The sequence below is a fragment of the Furipterus horrens genome, unplaced genomic scaffold, assembly GCF_987537825.1.
Source record: "Furipterus horrens unplaced genomic scaffold, mFurHor1.1.pri manual_scaffold_15, whole genome shotgun sequence".
In the NCBI taxonomy this organism is placed as follows: Eukaryota; Metazoa; Chordata; class Mammalia; order Chiroptera; family Furipteridae; genus Furipterus; species Furipterus horrens.
In genome coordinates, this window is record NW_028327185.1 from 23,422,376 (window position 1) to 23,438,821 (window position 16,446).

General features: G+C 40.5%; 1 protein-coding gene across 2 annotated transcripts in view; it reads left to right on the top strand.

Annotated features, from left to right (window-relative positions):
- RYR2 (ryanodine receptor 2) overlaps positions 1 to 16,446 on the top strand; it is a 550,937-nt gene that overhangs the window by 377,987 nt on the left and 156,504 nt on the right. The window contains exons 38-42 of one of the 2 annotated variants that reach the window (XM_090263510.1): positions 697 to 840; positions 3,420 to 3,693; positions 9,327 to 9,441; positions 10,731 to 10,867; positions 11,071 to 11,158. In XM_090263510.1, the coding sequence (XP_090119636.1) occupies positions 697 to 840; positions 3,420 to 3,693; positions 9,327 to 9,441; positions 10,731 to 10,867; positions 11,071 to 11,158 (758 nt within the window). Of the gene's footprint in view, positions 1 to 696; positions 841 to 3,419; positions 3,694 to 9,326; positions 9,442 to 10,730; positions 10,868 to 11,054; positions 11,159 to 16,446 lie in introns of both variants that reach the window. The other variant, XM_090263509.1, reaches the window with a different exon arrangement.

Consider the following 16,446-nt stretch of genomic DNA (forward strand, 5'->3'; position numbering starts at 1 on the left):
GAATAGGTGTTGCTTCTCTCTGTAGAGACGGGTGCAGAGAAAGTCCATGTTCCAGTGGGAAAAAATGAATTGACCCCTTCTTACACGATGTGTATGGCACCAGTGGTATTATTTTTATTTTATTTTAATGCAGGGACTTAAAGCACTGCCTTCCATGTTAATTCAGCTTATGCACGGAGAACCATGGAGTGACTGCCAGCAAGTTATTCTGGGTGTAGTGTGAATAAGGGGACACTGTACAGTGGCAGAATTATCACGTCAGACATAAAGCATCCCCTGCTCTAGGGCACCTAATTCTGCCTGTCCCCGTGTCCCCAACTTAATAAATGCCACTGACATTTATGGAGGCAGAGCTGTCGGTCTAGGCAGAGGCGCCCATGGTGGGAGACGCCTGCCTGCGTCGTGCAGAGCAGCAGAGTTAACTTTGTCTTCTGAGAGCGTTTCTGTTCTCTGTTTGGTTTATGTTTCGGGCTGGCTGTCCACAGCCACCAGCCCACGGGCACGGGGTGGGACGGGGGGAGGTGAGGGGGGAGGGAGCAGGCGCTGCAAGTGCACAAATCTCACTGGGGGTGCCCATGAGCGGCTTGCTCAGCGTCCTCCAAGGTCTCAGACAGCGGCGTTGCCTCACGCTGTGAACGGAAAGGTACTTTTTCAATATTTTTTTTTTCTTTTTTCTCGTCGCTTTCCTCATCCTAGGAATAGAGCTGGATGAAGATGGCTCTCCGGATGGAAACGGTGACTTAACCATCCGAGGGCGCCTGCTGTCCCTGGTGGAAAAGGTGACATATCTGAAGAAGAGACAAGCTGAAAAGCCAGTGGAGAGCGACCCCCACAAGTCCTGTAAGCAATACGCGCGGGCCCTGCACGGGGTCCCAGCTGCTGACAGGGGCCCATCCTTTGACTGTTAATGTCGTACTGGATGAGCCAGCGAGAAACCGAGTGTGCAGCTTCCAAGAGTCAGACTCTTAAGTAGAGGCTCGTCTGACAATATGTGTAGGAACCTGGAGGGAAGGCAGCTTTGTCAGGGTGGGGGCCCCCCGCCCCAACCCCTGCCCCTGGGCACTAGGACTTCAGCTATCTGATTGGAGACCATAAAGAGAAAGCCAAAGGGCACAATTTAGTCTTCATATCTAAATACTATGCAGTTGATTTGCAAGTATTCTTACATCAAGTGAAACCTTTCCTTAAAGTGTCAACGGATATTGTCCAAAAGTATATTTTGGTTCTGAAATGGTTGTTGACATGCTTCGCATTTCGGGTTTGTGCATATTTTGTTTAAGTGGAGAGGCACAGCTGACACCGTGAATCCAGGCTGCTCAGGGGCAGCGAGTCTGAGATACACCTTCCCGCGGAGGGCGGCAGGGGTGGGGGGGTGGGGTGGGGGGTTGGTCATGAGGCCCCCGGTCTGTGAGGGCCCCTGGTCTGTGAGGCCGCAATCTGTGAGGCCCCCGGTCTGTGAGGCCCGCACTCTCCTCACCTCCCTCCCCAGACTCCCCATCAGAGTCTGTGTGGAAAGAAAGAAAAGAAACTTACTAACGTACCGTGGAAATTTTTATTTATACAACTACTGCTAAATTTATTCTTTAGTGTCACAACCAAATTTGAGTCAGGTCTTCAAAATCAGAGTTCAACATTTCTTATAATCACTTTTTTTTTTATTATCAAATTTATGTGGAAGTATACAGGTATTTTATCTAAACTTTGCAAGTGGTTAAAATTGGTAGTTTTTGTTTTTCCTTAAATCTGTTTTCTTAACTAGGTTAAAGCAGGTTAAACAGCTTTTTGTTTTGAAAATCAGCCAGTGTATTATTGGTATAGGAATTAAGTACCTCACTACATATGGATTGGTCATATCAACCCTACTTAGCTTTGACAGTTGTAGTATTCATTTACCAGGTGTGGGAGCTCTATTTTTAAGTATACAGTAGTCCCTCTCTATATCTCAGTACACTTATCGCGGCCTCACTGTATCGTGAGATTTTTAAAAATATTATATTTAATTATTTATCACGGATTTTTTGCTATATCTTGGGATTTTGTGGTAATATATACGTATGTTGTTAAAGTTACGTAGGTTTAAGAGTGTAGAATATGTTTAAGAACATAAATAGTGTTTATAAAAGTATGGGAAAGGTTAATAAGGGAGTGTGAAAGGTTAATAAGTGTGTGGGAATGGTTTATAAGTGTGTGGGAAGGGTTTATAAAGCCTTAAAATATATGTAAATACTAAAATAAATGTAAGGTTCCTACTTTGCGGATTTTCACCTATCGCAGGGGTGGGGGTGGGGTCTAGAATGTAATACCCGCTGTTAGAAATAGTAAAAACCGAAACCAAGGAAGCTGAGATGCAAGATTTATTAAGAGGAACCTGCCGGGCTGTCTCAAAGGAGAGAACAGCAGCTGGCATACAGGCTGACAAGGTTTTAAAGGGAGGATAGAGGACTGGAACAGGGTTTCGGGGCACCTAGTGATTGGTTTGGCCTGGGGGTAATGGCAGGAACAATGGGTTGAGTCTGGGGGTAAGGACGTGAACAATGGAGGGAACAACGAGGCACTTGGTGTTCTGTTGGGTATGTTGTTCGGGAGAAAGGTACTTGGTGATTTATTGGGCATGTTGCTGGGGAGAAGAATAGAATAAGGGAGTAAAAAATTTTCTACCTCCTACTGGTGCTTTGCAAGATTTGAAGAACTTTTCACTGGACTGCTCAATAGTCATTGTTTGTGGTTTTTACTTCCTGCTAATCAACTTATTGGGTGGGGGTTTTTGAGGCTCTTACTGAACCTAAGACCCACAATAAGTGAGGGAATACTGTACTACATTATACATTGTATGGCAAATAATTTTCTATATATAAAATGACTTTTCACTTTAATACAGTTTCACAAGCAAATCCTTTTGGAGGCATTTTAAGTGACTATTGGGGGTCCAAATTTAAGTATAAATGTAATTACATGAGGTCACTACTGCAAATGACTGAAATGAGGATGCAGTTGGGTAAGTAGTTAGCTCCTTGAATGCCCAAGACTGACCTTGATAAGGAAGGACTTGTGATGTCAGATCTTCTGGGAGGAAAATAATGGGATAAAGTAGATAAAAGTAGAAGTGGTAGAACAACTCATACTGATTGTTGTATGGATTGCCAGCAGTGGTTTTGAAAAAGGGGTTGCAATTTCTGAACAACTAAAATCCTTTAAGTATAAGACTAGTTTGTGTATTTTGTTCTTTCATCTCTATAACTCATCTTTATTGATATATGTATATATATTTAAATGAATTTTATTTTCTTCATAATATTCCTAGACATTCTGGTACAAATGTAGACATGAGTTGGGACTGTGAGATATACATTTGAAAGGCCCAGCTAAGTTTCCTTCTCTTGTTATTTTCCTTTTGAAAACTGTTGATCTTGATGCTGCAGCCTCGCTTCAGCAGCTGATCTCTGAGACCATGGTCCGCTGGGCGCAGGAGTCTGTCATTGAGGATGCCGAGCTGGTGCGGGCCATGTTCATGCTGCTGCACCGGCAGTACGACGGCATCGGGGGGCTGGCTCGGGCGCTGCCCAAGACCTACACGATCAGCGCCGTCTCCGTGGAGGACACCATCAGCCTGCTGGCGTCGCTCGGGCAAATTCGCTCTCTGCTGAGTGTGAGGATGGGCAAGGAGGAGGAGAAGCTCATGATTCGCGGATTAGGGTAAATTTAATTATTACACCTTTTGTCTCATGTATCTTTTCTTTCTGAGTGTTTATGCCAATACTAGGACAGTAGGTGCATTAATAAAAATACATTGCATAGATTGCACGATCATTAAATTGGATTGTTGTTTTCTAGAGATTGTGTTTCAAAGATAAATAGGAAAGGTGCTCCATAATGAAACATATCTAATTTTACAACTAGGTGCTAAGATGGCTATGATACACAGCAATTAATTTCTTAATTAATTACTCAGTAATGTATAATCATATATAAAAATACTGGCTAATAAAAACACATTAAAATCCATGGGGAGACAAGCACCAGCAGAAATTAACAAGAAAATTTCTCTGTGTCTCCTGGGTCTTTAAAGAAGAATGAGGAACTGAGAATTCAGCATCACAGGTGTGCTTCTTACAGATCTGTGGTTAATGTTTACACCTTATGCATAGTCTGAGGATCCCCAAGCTGAGGAATTAACACAAAAATTGGCCTGGTAGGATGCTTTCTCAGCTCAAGTTACTCTGAAATCTGGCAAGAAAAACCTGAATACTACAAAAGATTAACCCACAATCAAAAACTGCAAAGTACAAAGGAAACAATTCACCATAAATAAGGGTCTGCTGATACAATAAATTGTGGCACTAGAACACTTCCCCCAGGAACTTCAGGTGATGACACGCCAGAAAGAGAACATGGAGTTACTGTGTACAAAAGAAAAAATGAAATTTCTAAAAATAAGATATGTAGAAAGTCCAGGGGTATTTGAAAAAGATCTAAATAGAATTTCTAGAAATGAAAAAATATGACAACTGACATCAAAAACAGTTAATTGAATTGCAGATAAGATGTAGCAGAAGGGAAAATTAATAAGTTGGATCATAGCTCTGAGGAGATGAGTCACGCAGCACTGAGGGGTAAAAATACAAAAAGGCGGTTATGAGACCCGCGGGACAGTTTGAGAGGGTCCAGCATGTGCTGAATAGGATACAAGGAAAGGGACGCACAATAGGTGAATCTGAGCAGGGGTGTTCGGAGAGCTCTCCGCTTGAGTTTTTCAGAATTGATGAAAGACGGGAATTCATAGACCCATAAAGCACCCATAGCTCCACATCTACAGCTGGGTATGATGTAGCATAAAACCAGGGTTAAGATTATTTTAGAAGAAAGAAGAGGGGAAAAGCCAGAATACTTGCAAAGAAACAATATTTAGAATTCTCCATAGCAGACCTGGACAACATGGTTCAATGTACGATGTGTTACCCGACTGGGTATTCAACACAGTGAGTTTGCACTCGCTGTGGATTTGGAGATTAAAATTTATTCTCCAAATTCAAGAGAGAGAGAAACAAAGATATTTCAGAATATTTACTTGCTGTCCCTCATTGAAAGGCCTTCTATTCCGGCCAAGATGGAGGCCTAGACTGACACACTCCATCTCCCTCCACAACTAAGAAGGAATACAACTATTGCAAAACCAGCAATAACCAGAAGTTTCAGAAAATAAATGGAAGTCCAACGTATGAAGTTATAAAGAAGTGGTGCTCATCTGGACAGATAGGAGGGGCGAAGCCAGGGAGGAGAGGTCAAGCTGTGCTGGCGGTGGCAGCATCAGTGACGACGGCAGGACAGCGGTAAGAACAGACACCTGTATTTAAGGGAAAGCGAGAAGTGCCAGGGGAGCACTCCCAGCTGCAGACCTGAACTGTCAGCTTGCGATTCCAAAGCCAGGGAAGGCAGACCCCATTGTCTTGGACTGTGAGGCCCAGTAGGGGTGAGAATGGAGGAGGAGGCTCCTGGTCTCTCAGGGGAGATTGAATGGCAAGAATCCATCTTGGACCCCCACCCCAACAGAAAACACCTGGTTGTGACAAGTGCATGGGGCTCCGCCCCCTATAGCATAGGAGGTGTGACAGCCCTGCCCAGGAAGCAAAGGTAAACACAAAACTGTTCAAGATGGCACAGATCATGATAGAGATCCAGTGATGCAACTGACCAGACAGCAAATTTCTAATCTGACGAAGCAGCAGATAGGAAATCTGTCTGAGGCACAGTTCAGAACTTTGCTTATAAAAGTGCTTACAGACCTAACAGTAGACCTTAAACAAGACAGGGAAGGAATGAAGGCTAGTCCCGCTGAAATGAACAAAAACACCTACAAAAGTAATGGTGAGGGCAAGAAAACCAGGGATCAAATCAACAAATCGGAACATAGGGAAGGAACAAACAGTCAAACAGTGCAGAAAGAGGAAAAAAGAAATGAGCAAAATGAGGAGAGGCTCAGAAACTTATCAGACAGCTATAAGTGGGCCAACATCTGAATCATAGGATTGCCAGAAGGTGAAGAAGAATAACTAGAAATTGAAAAATTATGTGAAAAAATAATGAAGCAGAACTTCCCTAACTTGGGGAAGGAAATAGACTTATAGGTCCAGGAAGCACAGAGAGTTCCAAAACAGCTGGACCCAGGGAGAACCACGCCAAGACATATTATAATCAAAATGTCAAAAATTAAGGATAAAGAGAGAATCTTAAAAGCAGCAAGAGAAAAGAAGAGAATTACATACAAAGGGGTCCCAATAAGACTGTCAGCTGATTTCTCAAAAGAAATTCTGTAGGCAAGAAGAAACTGGCAAGAAATATTCAAAGTAATGAAAAGCAAAAACCTACAACCACAATTACTCTATCCAGTGAAGCTGTCATTCAGAATAGAAGGGCAGAGAAAGTGTTTCCAGGACAAAGTAAAGTTGAAGGAGTTCATCAGATCCAAACCACTGTTATATGAGATGTTAAGGGGACTTGCTTAGGAGAAGGAGGATCAAAATTATGAACATTAAAATGAAAACTGTATCACAACAACCAACAACAGAAGCTAGGGAACCAAAACAAAGGCAAACTAAGTAGGCAACGAGAGTGGGAAAAGAACTATAGGTATGGGGAACATTTGTGGGGGGGAGTCAGCGGGGAGGGGGAAGGGGGAAAAGGGAGGTCGACGGTACAGGAATTAAGAAACATAGTAGGAGGGAGTGGAGTAGACAGGAAGATGTTGAGAAGAACTATATGCACAACCAACGGACATGGACTAAGGGTGGAGGGGGACTGGCGGGAGGGGGGTCACTGAGTGGAGGGGAACAAAGGGAAAAGAAATCGGGACAACTGTAACAGCATAATCAATGAAGCATATTAAAAAAGGAAAAAGAAAGACCTTTAAAAGGCTGTGCATTGGAGAAAAGAAGATGGAATTCAGAGTGAAGGAATGGGAGACAGTTTTAGAGAGTGTGTTGTTGGTGTGTACATGCGTAGTCTAAGCAAGCGGTAATCTGCATAACTTGGGGTTATAAAAATATGAGGGAACTAACATACCAGAAAAAAATGAAAGCTTAAATTAAGCTGTATGATGTTCCCAAGAAAATTACCTAAAAATAAGCATGTAGAAATCTGGAATGTAGCCCTCACTGGTGTGGCTCAGTTGGTTGGGCATCGTCCTGCAAAGCAAAAGGTCACAAGTTTGATCCCTAGTTGAGGCACATGCCTGGGTTGTGGGTTCGGTCCCTGTTGGGGCACCTGTGAGAGGCCACCAGGCTATGTTTCTCTCACTCTCTTCCTGCCTCTTTTATCCTCTTTCTAAAATTAAATAAATATATTTTTTAAGAAAAGAAATCTGAAATAATGTAAAGTGTTAAAAAGTGATGTAGAAGACAAATATTTAGACAAAAAATACTAATCTAGCTCTATAAATATCAGATAAAGGAGGAAATAATGAAGATGACTATCAACACGGATCAAAAAGACTGCAAAAAATAATAAAAAGGGTTAAGAAAACAACATTGGCTCTTTGAAAAAACTAATAAAATATAGAATAATCAGATTTTTTCTTTGACAAAACTAAAAATAATTCTGAAGAAGAAAAAGTATGGAAAGATTCAGATTGTATGATATTATTTATGTACATTTTAAATTCATAAGACAATGCTATTTATTGCTCATAGACATATTAACTATTTGAAATCATAAAAGTAAACTGGAAGACTATATACCAAAATTCTTGCAATGGTTGCACACTAAAAATAAATATTCTACCTACACAGAGAAGGAGCATGGAAAAGCCTGAACGACAAAGGCAAATTTTATAGTCTTAACTCATAATTGTATGAGCATCAGTTTTTTTACTGCCTTAAGTCTAACTTGAGGACGCTTTTCATAGGGAATCTTAATTAGCCCATGAAAAAGGAAGATTACGAGGACGTGGAAAACACTCTGTTTTCAAGTGAGCATAAAATGTTTTTTTGTGAAATTAGAAATATCCCTCAAAGGGACACATTTAATCAGCGACAGCCTGCCTCCTGGTGTTAGAATTATAAATCTAATTAATTTCCCTAGAACAAAGGCAAACACGATTTCTCAAGTAAATACCTTTCAAAGTTAGGTCATACAATGGATCTGAACTGACAAGAGAGCAAACCCGCGATTGTAACTGGGAGCTGAAAGCTGAGGTCCTCCTGTGGCGCGTGCGTTGTGATGGGAAGGGCAGGGCTGTGGTGACCTGATTTGTTGTTGTGTGGGACAGATCAGGCCTGTGCTGCTCCAGGGCCCTCAGTCCTTTTCCTGAGTTCTGCTGGCTTAAAGCTCTCTTTATTAAAACAAAACTAAACTAAATTAAAAATGAAAAACTAGAACTCCTAAACAAAGGAAGAAAAGAACCATAAAATGTCTGCTGTTCCATTTTCTCCACACAGCCCGAGTAACAACAAGTCAGCATGTGGGTGACTGACTGGCTGAGTGGCACCTCTGAAGGAGGTCAGAGTCCGAGTCCAAGTTTCTGCTTTCCTGCAGCCAGCACCTTATTTTTGTGCTATAGCTCTGACAGGAAAGAGGACACTCTTGCATTGATTTGGTTTATGTTAAAATACCAATTAGCAGAGCTCTTCATTTGCAATGACTACTAAACATTAAGATCCTTACAGATCCCTTTACATGCAGATTGTAATATTACACAGGCAATGATACCAAGAAGAAACATTTCTGGTATCACCTGCTGCTGTTTCTTTAAATTGAATGTCTGTTTTAATGAGTTAGATTAATTGTGCCTGGACTTCCTAAGTATTCAGTTTCTCTTGGAGAATGTGTATCTTTTAAAAGCCTTTCACCAGAATAAAATAAATGTAACAGGAAATAATGCTACTATTATTAAACACACAAATATTGAATATGGTGCCAAAATAGCATATATGAAAAGCAAATATTATATATCAATAATTTATATAGGAATTTTTCTATAAATGTAAAAATCGATTTATTTCTATACAAAAGAAGGTTCAACATGTTTGGATATACATTAAGTTAGGAGTGATGTGCTGAACACTGTGTTTCGTGTTGGTGACCGTTTATTTAATACATTTCATGTGCATGAAAAGCACAGACAACTTACATGTGCTTTTTGGTAGGCTACCAATATTTTTTAGAAAAACTCAGTTAATTGTACTTACTAGCTTTTGCGGCTTAACTCTGATTGCTCTTACTTTTTCGTATATGCCAGTAATTATTCCTAAGAGGTCGATCTGGATCACAGCTGACTTGTACTGACACTTTGCTCTGACCTCTGTGCTTCCCTCTGCACCTGCATTTCTTTGTAGGGACATCATGAACAATAAAGTGTTTTACCAGCACCCTAACCTCATGCGGGCTCTGGGGATGCACGAGACGGTGATGGAGGTCATGGTGAACGTCCTGGGCGGCGGGGAGTCCAAGGTAAAGGAGCCTTTGGTTCCTGGGGCCGTGTTTAGTACAGCCTTATTTGCAGTGTGCATTGCTTAAACCCTCTCAGGAGGACTGTTTGGAGAGATACTTTATAGAAAAAAAAAACAAAAAACTAAACCTTATAAACTGAGAGTTGGATATGCTACTATTGTTTTTCCTTTAATATCTGTAACCATTTTTATCCTATGCTGTGCAATCTGCTACATCCTAAACTATTGTCATTTGGGGATGCTTAGTTTGAAAGTTAATACTGTATGGCTTTTTAAATGTAGAATTATAAATCATCCACGACACGGACAGTCATTCAGACCCAGCTGTTCCCCTTGATGACAGGTGGTTCCCCTAAATTCCCAGTCCAGACCCAGGCTTGAGGATCATCCTCTGGCATATCTGTTGAAAGACTCTAAAGTGAACTATCAAGAGATTAAAATTTAAAATGAAGTTCTTTAAAACGAAATGAATAGAGTAATGTAGCAAATAACTTCATATAAGTCCATATAATCCTAAACTCTGATTTGCAAAATACATTTCAGTGTTTTTTAAAATTTTGCAATGTATTTTTCAAAATATCGAAATTCTTATGTTAAAGTCTCCCAGTGAGAGACTTACAAAGGTACATATAAAACACGGTGTTAAAGCAGGACCCGGGCATTGTCTGAGGTCCTCAAACAAGGCTTGGCTGTCAGCAGATGTGCTTGGGTGGGGCCCAGCTGCCGGTCAGGGTGCCCCTTCTGACAGAGGAGTCACATGCGAATCAGGGAGGTTGGGACCACCTGGCTCCATAGTGACACCAGCACCACCCCCACTACCGGTGATGAGAAGTCACGGCTCCGGGTGTTACACTGGGTGTCCTCACACTGTCTCATCAACAGCCCCCTTTCTTCCCTAAGGTGAGTGTCGTTATCCATCTTGTCTGCTTTTACACACCAGGATCCCTGCGAGTGCCTGATTTCTCAGGGAGGGCTGGCCGGCGGGGGTCAGGAACCCCGACGGGTCTGCCTGATTCCTGACCCAGGCCCGTGCCTCCTTCAGCTCAGGGCTGGAGGTTAATTCCACATCCAGGCATGATGGTAACGAAGCTTCAAAATTAATGCCAGGCTTGATTTTCTGTGGCTCAAGGTCTAGGTGAGTCAAAGTCTGGGAACGTGAAGGTCTTCAGTGTCTGAGGCTCTGAAGACCTAGGCACACATGGGGCGACACTGTGACTGAGGCCTCACATTCTGAACTCCATTTTATGCAGATAATTTGCTTCCACAGCTAATTAAGTGCTCTTTGTGTAGGAGATCACTTTCCCCAAGATGGTGGCCAACTGTTGCCGTTTTCTCTGTTACTTCTGTCGCATAAGTCGGCAGAATCAAAAAGCTATGTTTGACCATCTCAGTTATTTACTGGAAAACAGCAGTGTTGGTCTAGGTAAGTAAATGTTGACTTTTACTTAACATTTATGATAAACATCATATACATGTTGCAGTGTAATATAAATGAACTCAGAGCAGTGCAATATGTGTTGCACTAGAAATTAAATTTTAAGTGAAAACGTGTTTTGCATGGAATTCATTATTGTAGTACAATCGGTTTTGTTTTGTCTTCATTTGGGTTAACAGCATCGCCGGCTATGAGAGGTTCGACCCCGCTGGATGTGGCCGCCGCCTCGGTGATGGACAACAACGAACTAGCCTTGGCGCTGCGTGAGCCAGACCTGGAAAAGGTAAGCCGCCCCCTGCCGCTGCGCTGAAGTGAGGCATGCCTGCTTCTTTGTATCTGTATCTCAGGATTATTTAACTATAACTGTAATACAGTTATAATTCTGTTACTATAATTATATATAAAGGCTACCTATAATATTATAAGTTGGAAAGGACAATACATTTGAGATAAGTTATTTCCTTTAACCACGTGAATTTTTCTCTGAAGAGAGAATCAACTTCATCTGTATTCCTGTGTTTTTGTCCTTTCATGATATCTTCTGTCACACTTGCTTTTATCACACAGTGTTCGTTTTTTAAAATGTCAGAGACTGAGGCACAGGGCTGGAGGGGGAGGGCCATCTTATCCCCGTGCGCCTGAGCGGCCCCTGTTTTTCTGATGGAGCCCTCCCTCCACACGGCTTACACTTGGTCTACTTTAGCCTGATGGACTCTGCTGGCCTCACGCTGATGACTCCCCGAGACTGCCCTACCACTGGCCATGAGTCCCAGGCAGATGGCAGCTGGCCTTGGTGTGCTGTGAGACTTGGTGAGTGGCCTCGGACCCAGCACTGGCACCAAATTTGAATCTGTATCAACCTGCTGAACACCACTCGCCCCTCCCTGGTGACTCACTGAGAACCTATGTCATGCAACTCGCCTACCTCCAGAGTCTCTTTCAGTGACTTAGCCTAACAGATAGCTGACAGGTGAAGGCAGGCATAGGTGGAACTCTGGAAGCTTTGGGTCTTTTGCTGACCTGCACCTGGGTGCAGTGCTGACGGAAGCTGGCCTTGGTATGCAGCTTGGACCTTCCCCCCCACACCCAGGCCCAGCAGAAGCATCACAAACTGTGGGTCACTTGGTTGCTCCAGTCAGGTAGCCCGTGGTTGGTTACAGGCAGCTTCTGATATTGATGTGCACCGGTTTCTCCCAAGAGGCCCTGGGATGAACACACCTGGTGGAGGGCATGAGACTATACTAGAGCATGACCCATGTAGCTCCACAAGGGGCACACCCAAAGAAAGGTCCTGGAAGGCACCAGACCCTGCTGGGGCAGATTCTGCTTCATGGGGTCAGCCCCCACGTAACAGCTTGTCCACTGTGGTCCGGACTAATCCTCATAGTCAGCTAGCCTGAGGGTCAACACCACCCATGGACAGGACAACAGCAATTAAGACTCAACTGCAATAGGAGGACTCTCACATAATCCACACAAGGGACAGTCTTGGAGCACCTGGATCGGGTGATCAGGAAGACTGTGCCACTGAGCTTCACAAGAGACCTACTATTTGAAGCCACCATCAAGGCTGGGAGACATAACAGATCTATCTAATACAGAGAAATAGATACAGAGGTGCAGCCAAAATGGGGAGACAAAGAAACAAGCCCCAAAAGAAAGAACAGGAGAAAAATTCAGAAAAAGAGCTAAATGAAATGAAACTACCAAATACAGAGTTTAAAACAATGGTTATAAGGATGCTCAAGGGGAAGAATAGATGATCTCAGAGAGAAGTTAAAGAGATAGTAAGTATAAAAAAGGATATAGAAACCATTAAAATGAAAAGTCAGAAATGAAGACTACAATTACTGAGATGAAGAATATACTAGAAGGAATAAACAGCAGGTTCAGTGAAGCAGAAGACTGAATCAGTAATTTGAAGGACAAGGTAGCAGAAGACACCCAAGCAGAGCACCAAAAGAAATAAAGAATTTTAAAAGATGAGAATAGTCTAAGGGACCTCTGGGACTATATCAAGTGTAATAACATCTGCATCATAGGGGTATCAAAAAGAGAAGAGAGACAGACCAGGGGATTGAGAACCTATTTGAAGAAATAATGACTGACAACTCCCCTAACTTGGTGAAGGAAAAGACAGGCAAGTTCAGGAAGTACAGAGAGTCCAAATAAGAAGAACCCAAAGGGGTCCAAAGCAAGACACATCATAATTAAAATGGCAAAGGTTAAAGACAGAGATAATCTTAAACACAGCAAGAAAAAGACAGTTACCTACAAGGGAAGTCCTGTAAGACTGTCACTTAATTTCTCAACAGAAATATGTTAGGCCAGAAGGGATTAATCCAAAATATCCAAAGTGATAAAAATCAAAGACCTACAACCAAGACTATTGCACCCAGCAAGGCTACCATTGAGAAGTAAAGGAGAAATAAAAAGCTTCCAAGACAAGAAAAAGATAAAGGAATTTTTCACCAACAAACAAGTAACACAGGAAATGTACTTCTTTAAGAAGAAGAAAAACTAAAAGAGGAACATATTATAAAGAATAATGTGGCAATAAATGCATAACTACCAATAATTACTTTAAATGTAGATGATTAAATGTTCTAGTCAAAATACATAGGGAAGCTGAATGGATAAGAAAACAAGAGGCCCGCCTTAGAACAAAAGACACACAGACTGAAAGTTAAAAAATGGGAGGAGATATTTCATACACACGGAAACAAAACAAAACAAAAAAGCCAGGGTAGCAATACTTGTACCATACAAAATAGACTTTAAAACAAAGGCTGTAATAAAAGATAAAAAAAGGACATCATATAATGATAAAGGAGTCAATTCAACAAAAGAAAATAAACCTTGTAAATATTTATGCACCCAACATAGGAGCACCTATATATAAAAAGCAAATCCTGAAGGACATAAAGGGAGAGATCAACAGTAATAGTGTCACAGTAATTGACTTTAACACCCCATTGACATCAATGGATAGACCTTCCAGAAAAAAATTAATAAGGAAACAGTGGCCTTAAATGACACATTAGATTAGATGGAGTTATTGATATTTTGAGAGCTTTATATTCTAAAACTGCAGGATATACAAATTTATTAAGTACACCTGAAACATTTTCCAGGATACACCACATGTTAGGCTATAAAACAAGACTCAACAAATTTAAATCATTTCAGGAATCTTTTTGACCATACTGGTATGAAACTAGAAATCAATTACAGGAAGAAAACTGAAAAACAATCAAATACATGGAGGCTAAATAACATGTTACTAAACAGGTTAAAACTGAGATCAAGGAATAAATCAAAAGATATCTTGAGACAAACGAAAATGAAAACACAAAAATCCCCCCGAAAATCTATGGTACACAGCCAAAGCAGTTCTAAGAAGGAAAATCATAGCAATACAGGCCTACCTCAGAAAAACAAGAAAAATCTTAAGTAAACAGTCTTACCTTACATCTAAAGCAACCAGTAAAAAAATAATGAACAAAATCGAAGTGAGTAGAAGGAAATAATAAGGTCAAATCAGAAATAAAATGGAGTCTAAAAATTACAAAAGACCAATGAAACATAGAGCTAGTTCTCTGAAAAGGAAAGAAGATAGTTAACCCTTTAACCAGACTCATGAAGGGAAAGAGAGAGGACCCGAGTAAGTAAAATCAGAAGGGGAATGGAATAAGTAACAACTGACACTGCAGAAATACAGAGGATTCTAAGAAAATATTGTGAACAAGTATATACCAACAAATTGGACAATCTGGAAGAAATGGATAAGTTTCTAGAAACATACAAGCTCCCATGACTGAATCAAAAGGACACAAAATCTGAACAGCTCACTTACGACCAACAAAATCAAAGCAGTAATCAAAATACTTCCAATAAATAGTAGTCTGAGATTGGTTGGCTTCACAGGTGAATTTTACCAAACATTCAAACTATCCCAAAAAATTCAATGGGAGGAAAGACTCCCAAGCTCATTTTATGAGGCCAACATTATCCTGATTCTAAAACCAGATAAAGACACTACAAAGAAAGAAAATTATAGGCCAATATTTCTGATGAACATAGATGCAAAAATCCTCATCAAAATATTAGCAAATTAAATTCAGCAATACATTAAAAAGATCATACATCATGATCAAGTGGGTTTAGTCCTGGAATGCAAGGTTGGTACAATATCCATAAATAAACTGATGTGATACACCACATAAACAAAATAAAGGATTAAAATCATATGACTATATCAATAGGTGAAGAAAAAGCATTTGACAAAATCCAGCACCCGTTTATGGTAAAAACTCTCAGCAAATTGGAAATAAAGGGCACATGCCACTACATAATAAAGGCCATGTATGACAAGCCAACAGCTAACATCATTATCAACAGGGCAAAACTAAAAGCGATTCCCATAAGATCAGGAACAAGACATGGATATCCAATTTTACCACTCTTACTCAGCATAGTACTAGCAATTGTAGCCACAGCAATCAGACAAGAAGATTAATAAAAGCCATCCAAATTTAAAGTAAAACTGTCATTATTTGCAGATGACATGATATCACAGAGAAAACCCTAAAGACTCTACCAAAAACTACAAGACCTTATAATGAGTGCAGTAAAGTAGCAGCATACAAAATCAATACTCAGAAATCAGTTGCATTTTTATACACCAATAATGAACTATCAGGAAAGGAAACTAAGGAAACAGTCCCATTTACAAGTGTATCAACAAAAAAAATACTTAGGAATAAATTTAAGTGAGGAGAAGAAGGCCTGTACTTGGAAAATTATTAAGATATTGAAGAAAGAAATCAAAGATGATACTATTAAATGGAATCATATATCATGCTCATGGATATGAAGAATTAACATCATTAGAACGTCCAAACTATTCAAAGCAATCCATAGATCCAGTATAATTCCTATCAAAATACCAATGGTAATTTTTACAGAACTAGAACAAAAAATCCAAAAGTTTGCATGGAAACAAAAGACCCCGAATAGCCACAGCAATCTTGAGAAAGAGGAACAAAGTTGGAGGTATTACACTACCTGATATCAAACTATACTATGAGGGTATTATAAACACAACAGCATGGTACTGGCATAAAAAATGGATTACTAGGTCAATGGAATAGAATAGAGAACCTAGAGACAAACCCATGTCCTTATGATCAATTAATATATGACAAAGGAAGCAAGAACATACAATGGAGTAAAGATGGTCTATTCAATAATGGTTTTGGAAAAATTAGACAAATATATGCAAACATGAAAGTAGACTACCTTCTTACACCACATACACGAATAAACTTAAAATGGATTTAGACTTAATGTAATACCTAAAATCATAAAACTCCTAGAAGAAAACATAGGCAGTATTTTACTTGGACATTTCTATTAACAATATTTTTTTTGACATATCTCCTCGGGTAAGGTAAACAAAAGAAAAAACAAACAAATGGGACTACATCAAACTAAAAACTTTTGCACAGGAAGGGAAAAAGTCAACCAAATAAGAAGACAACGTCCTTATTGGGAGAAGATATTTGTCAA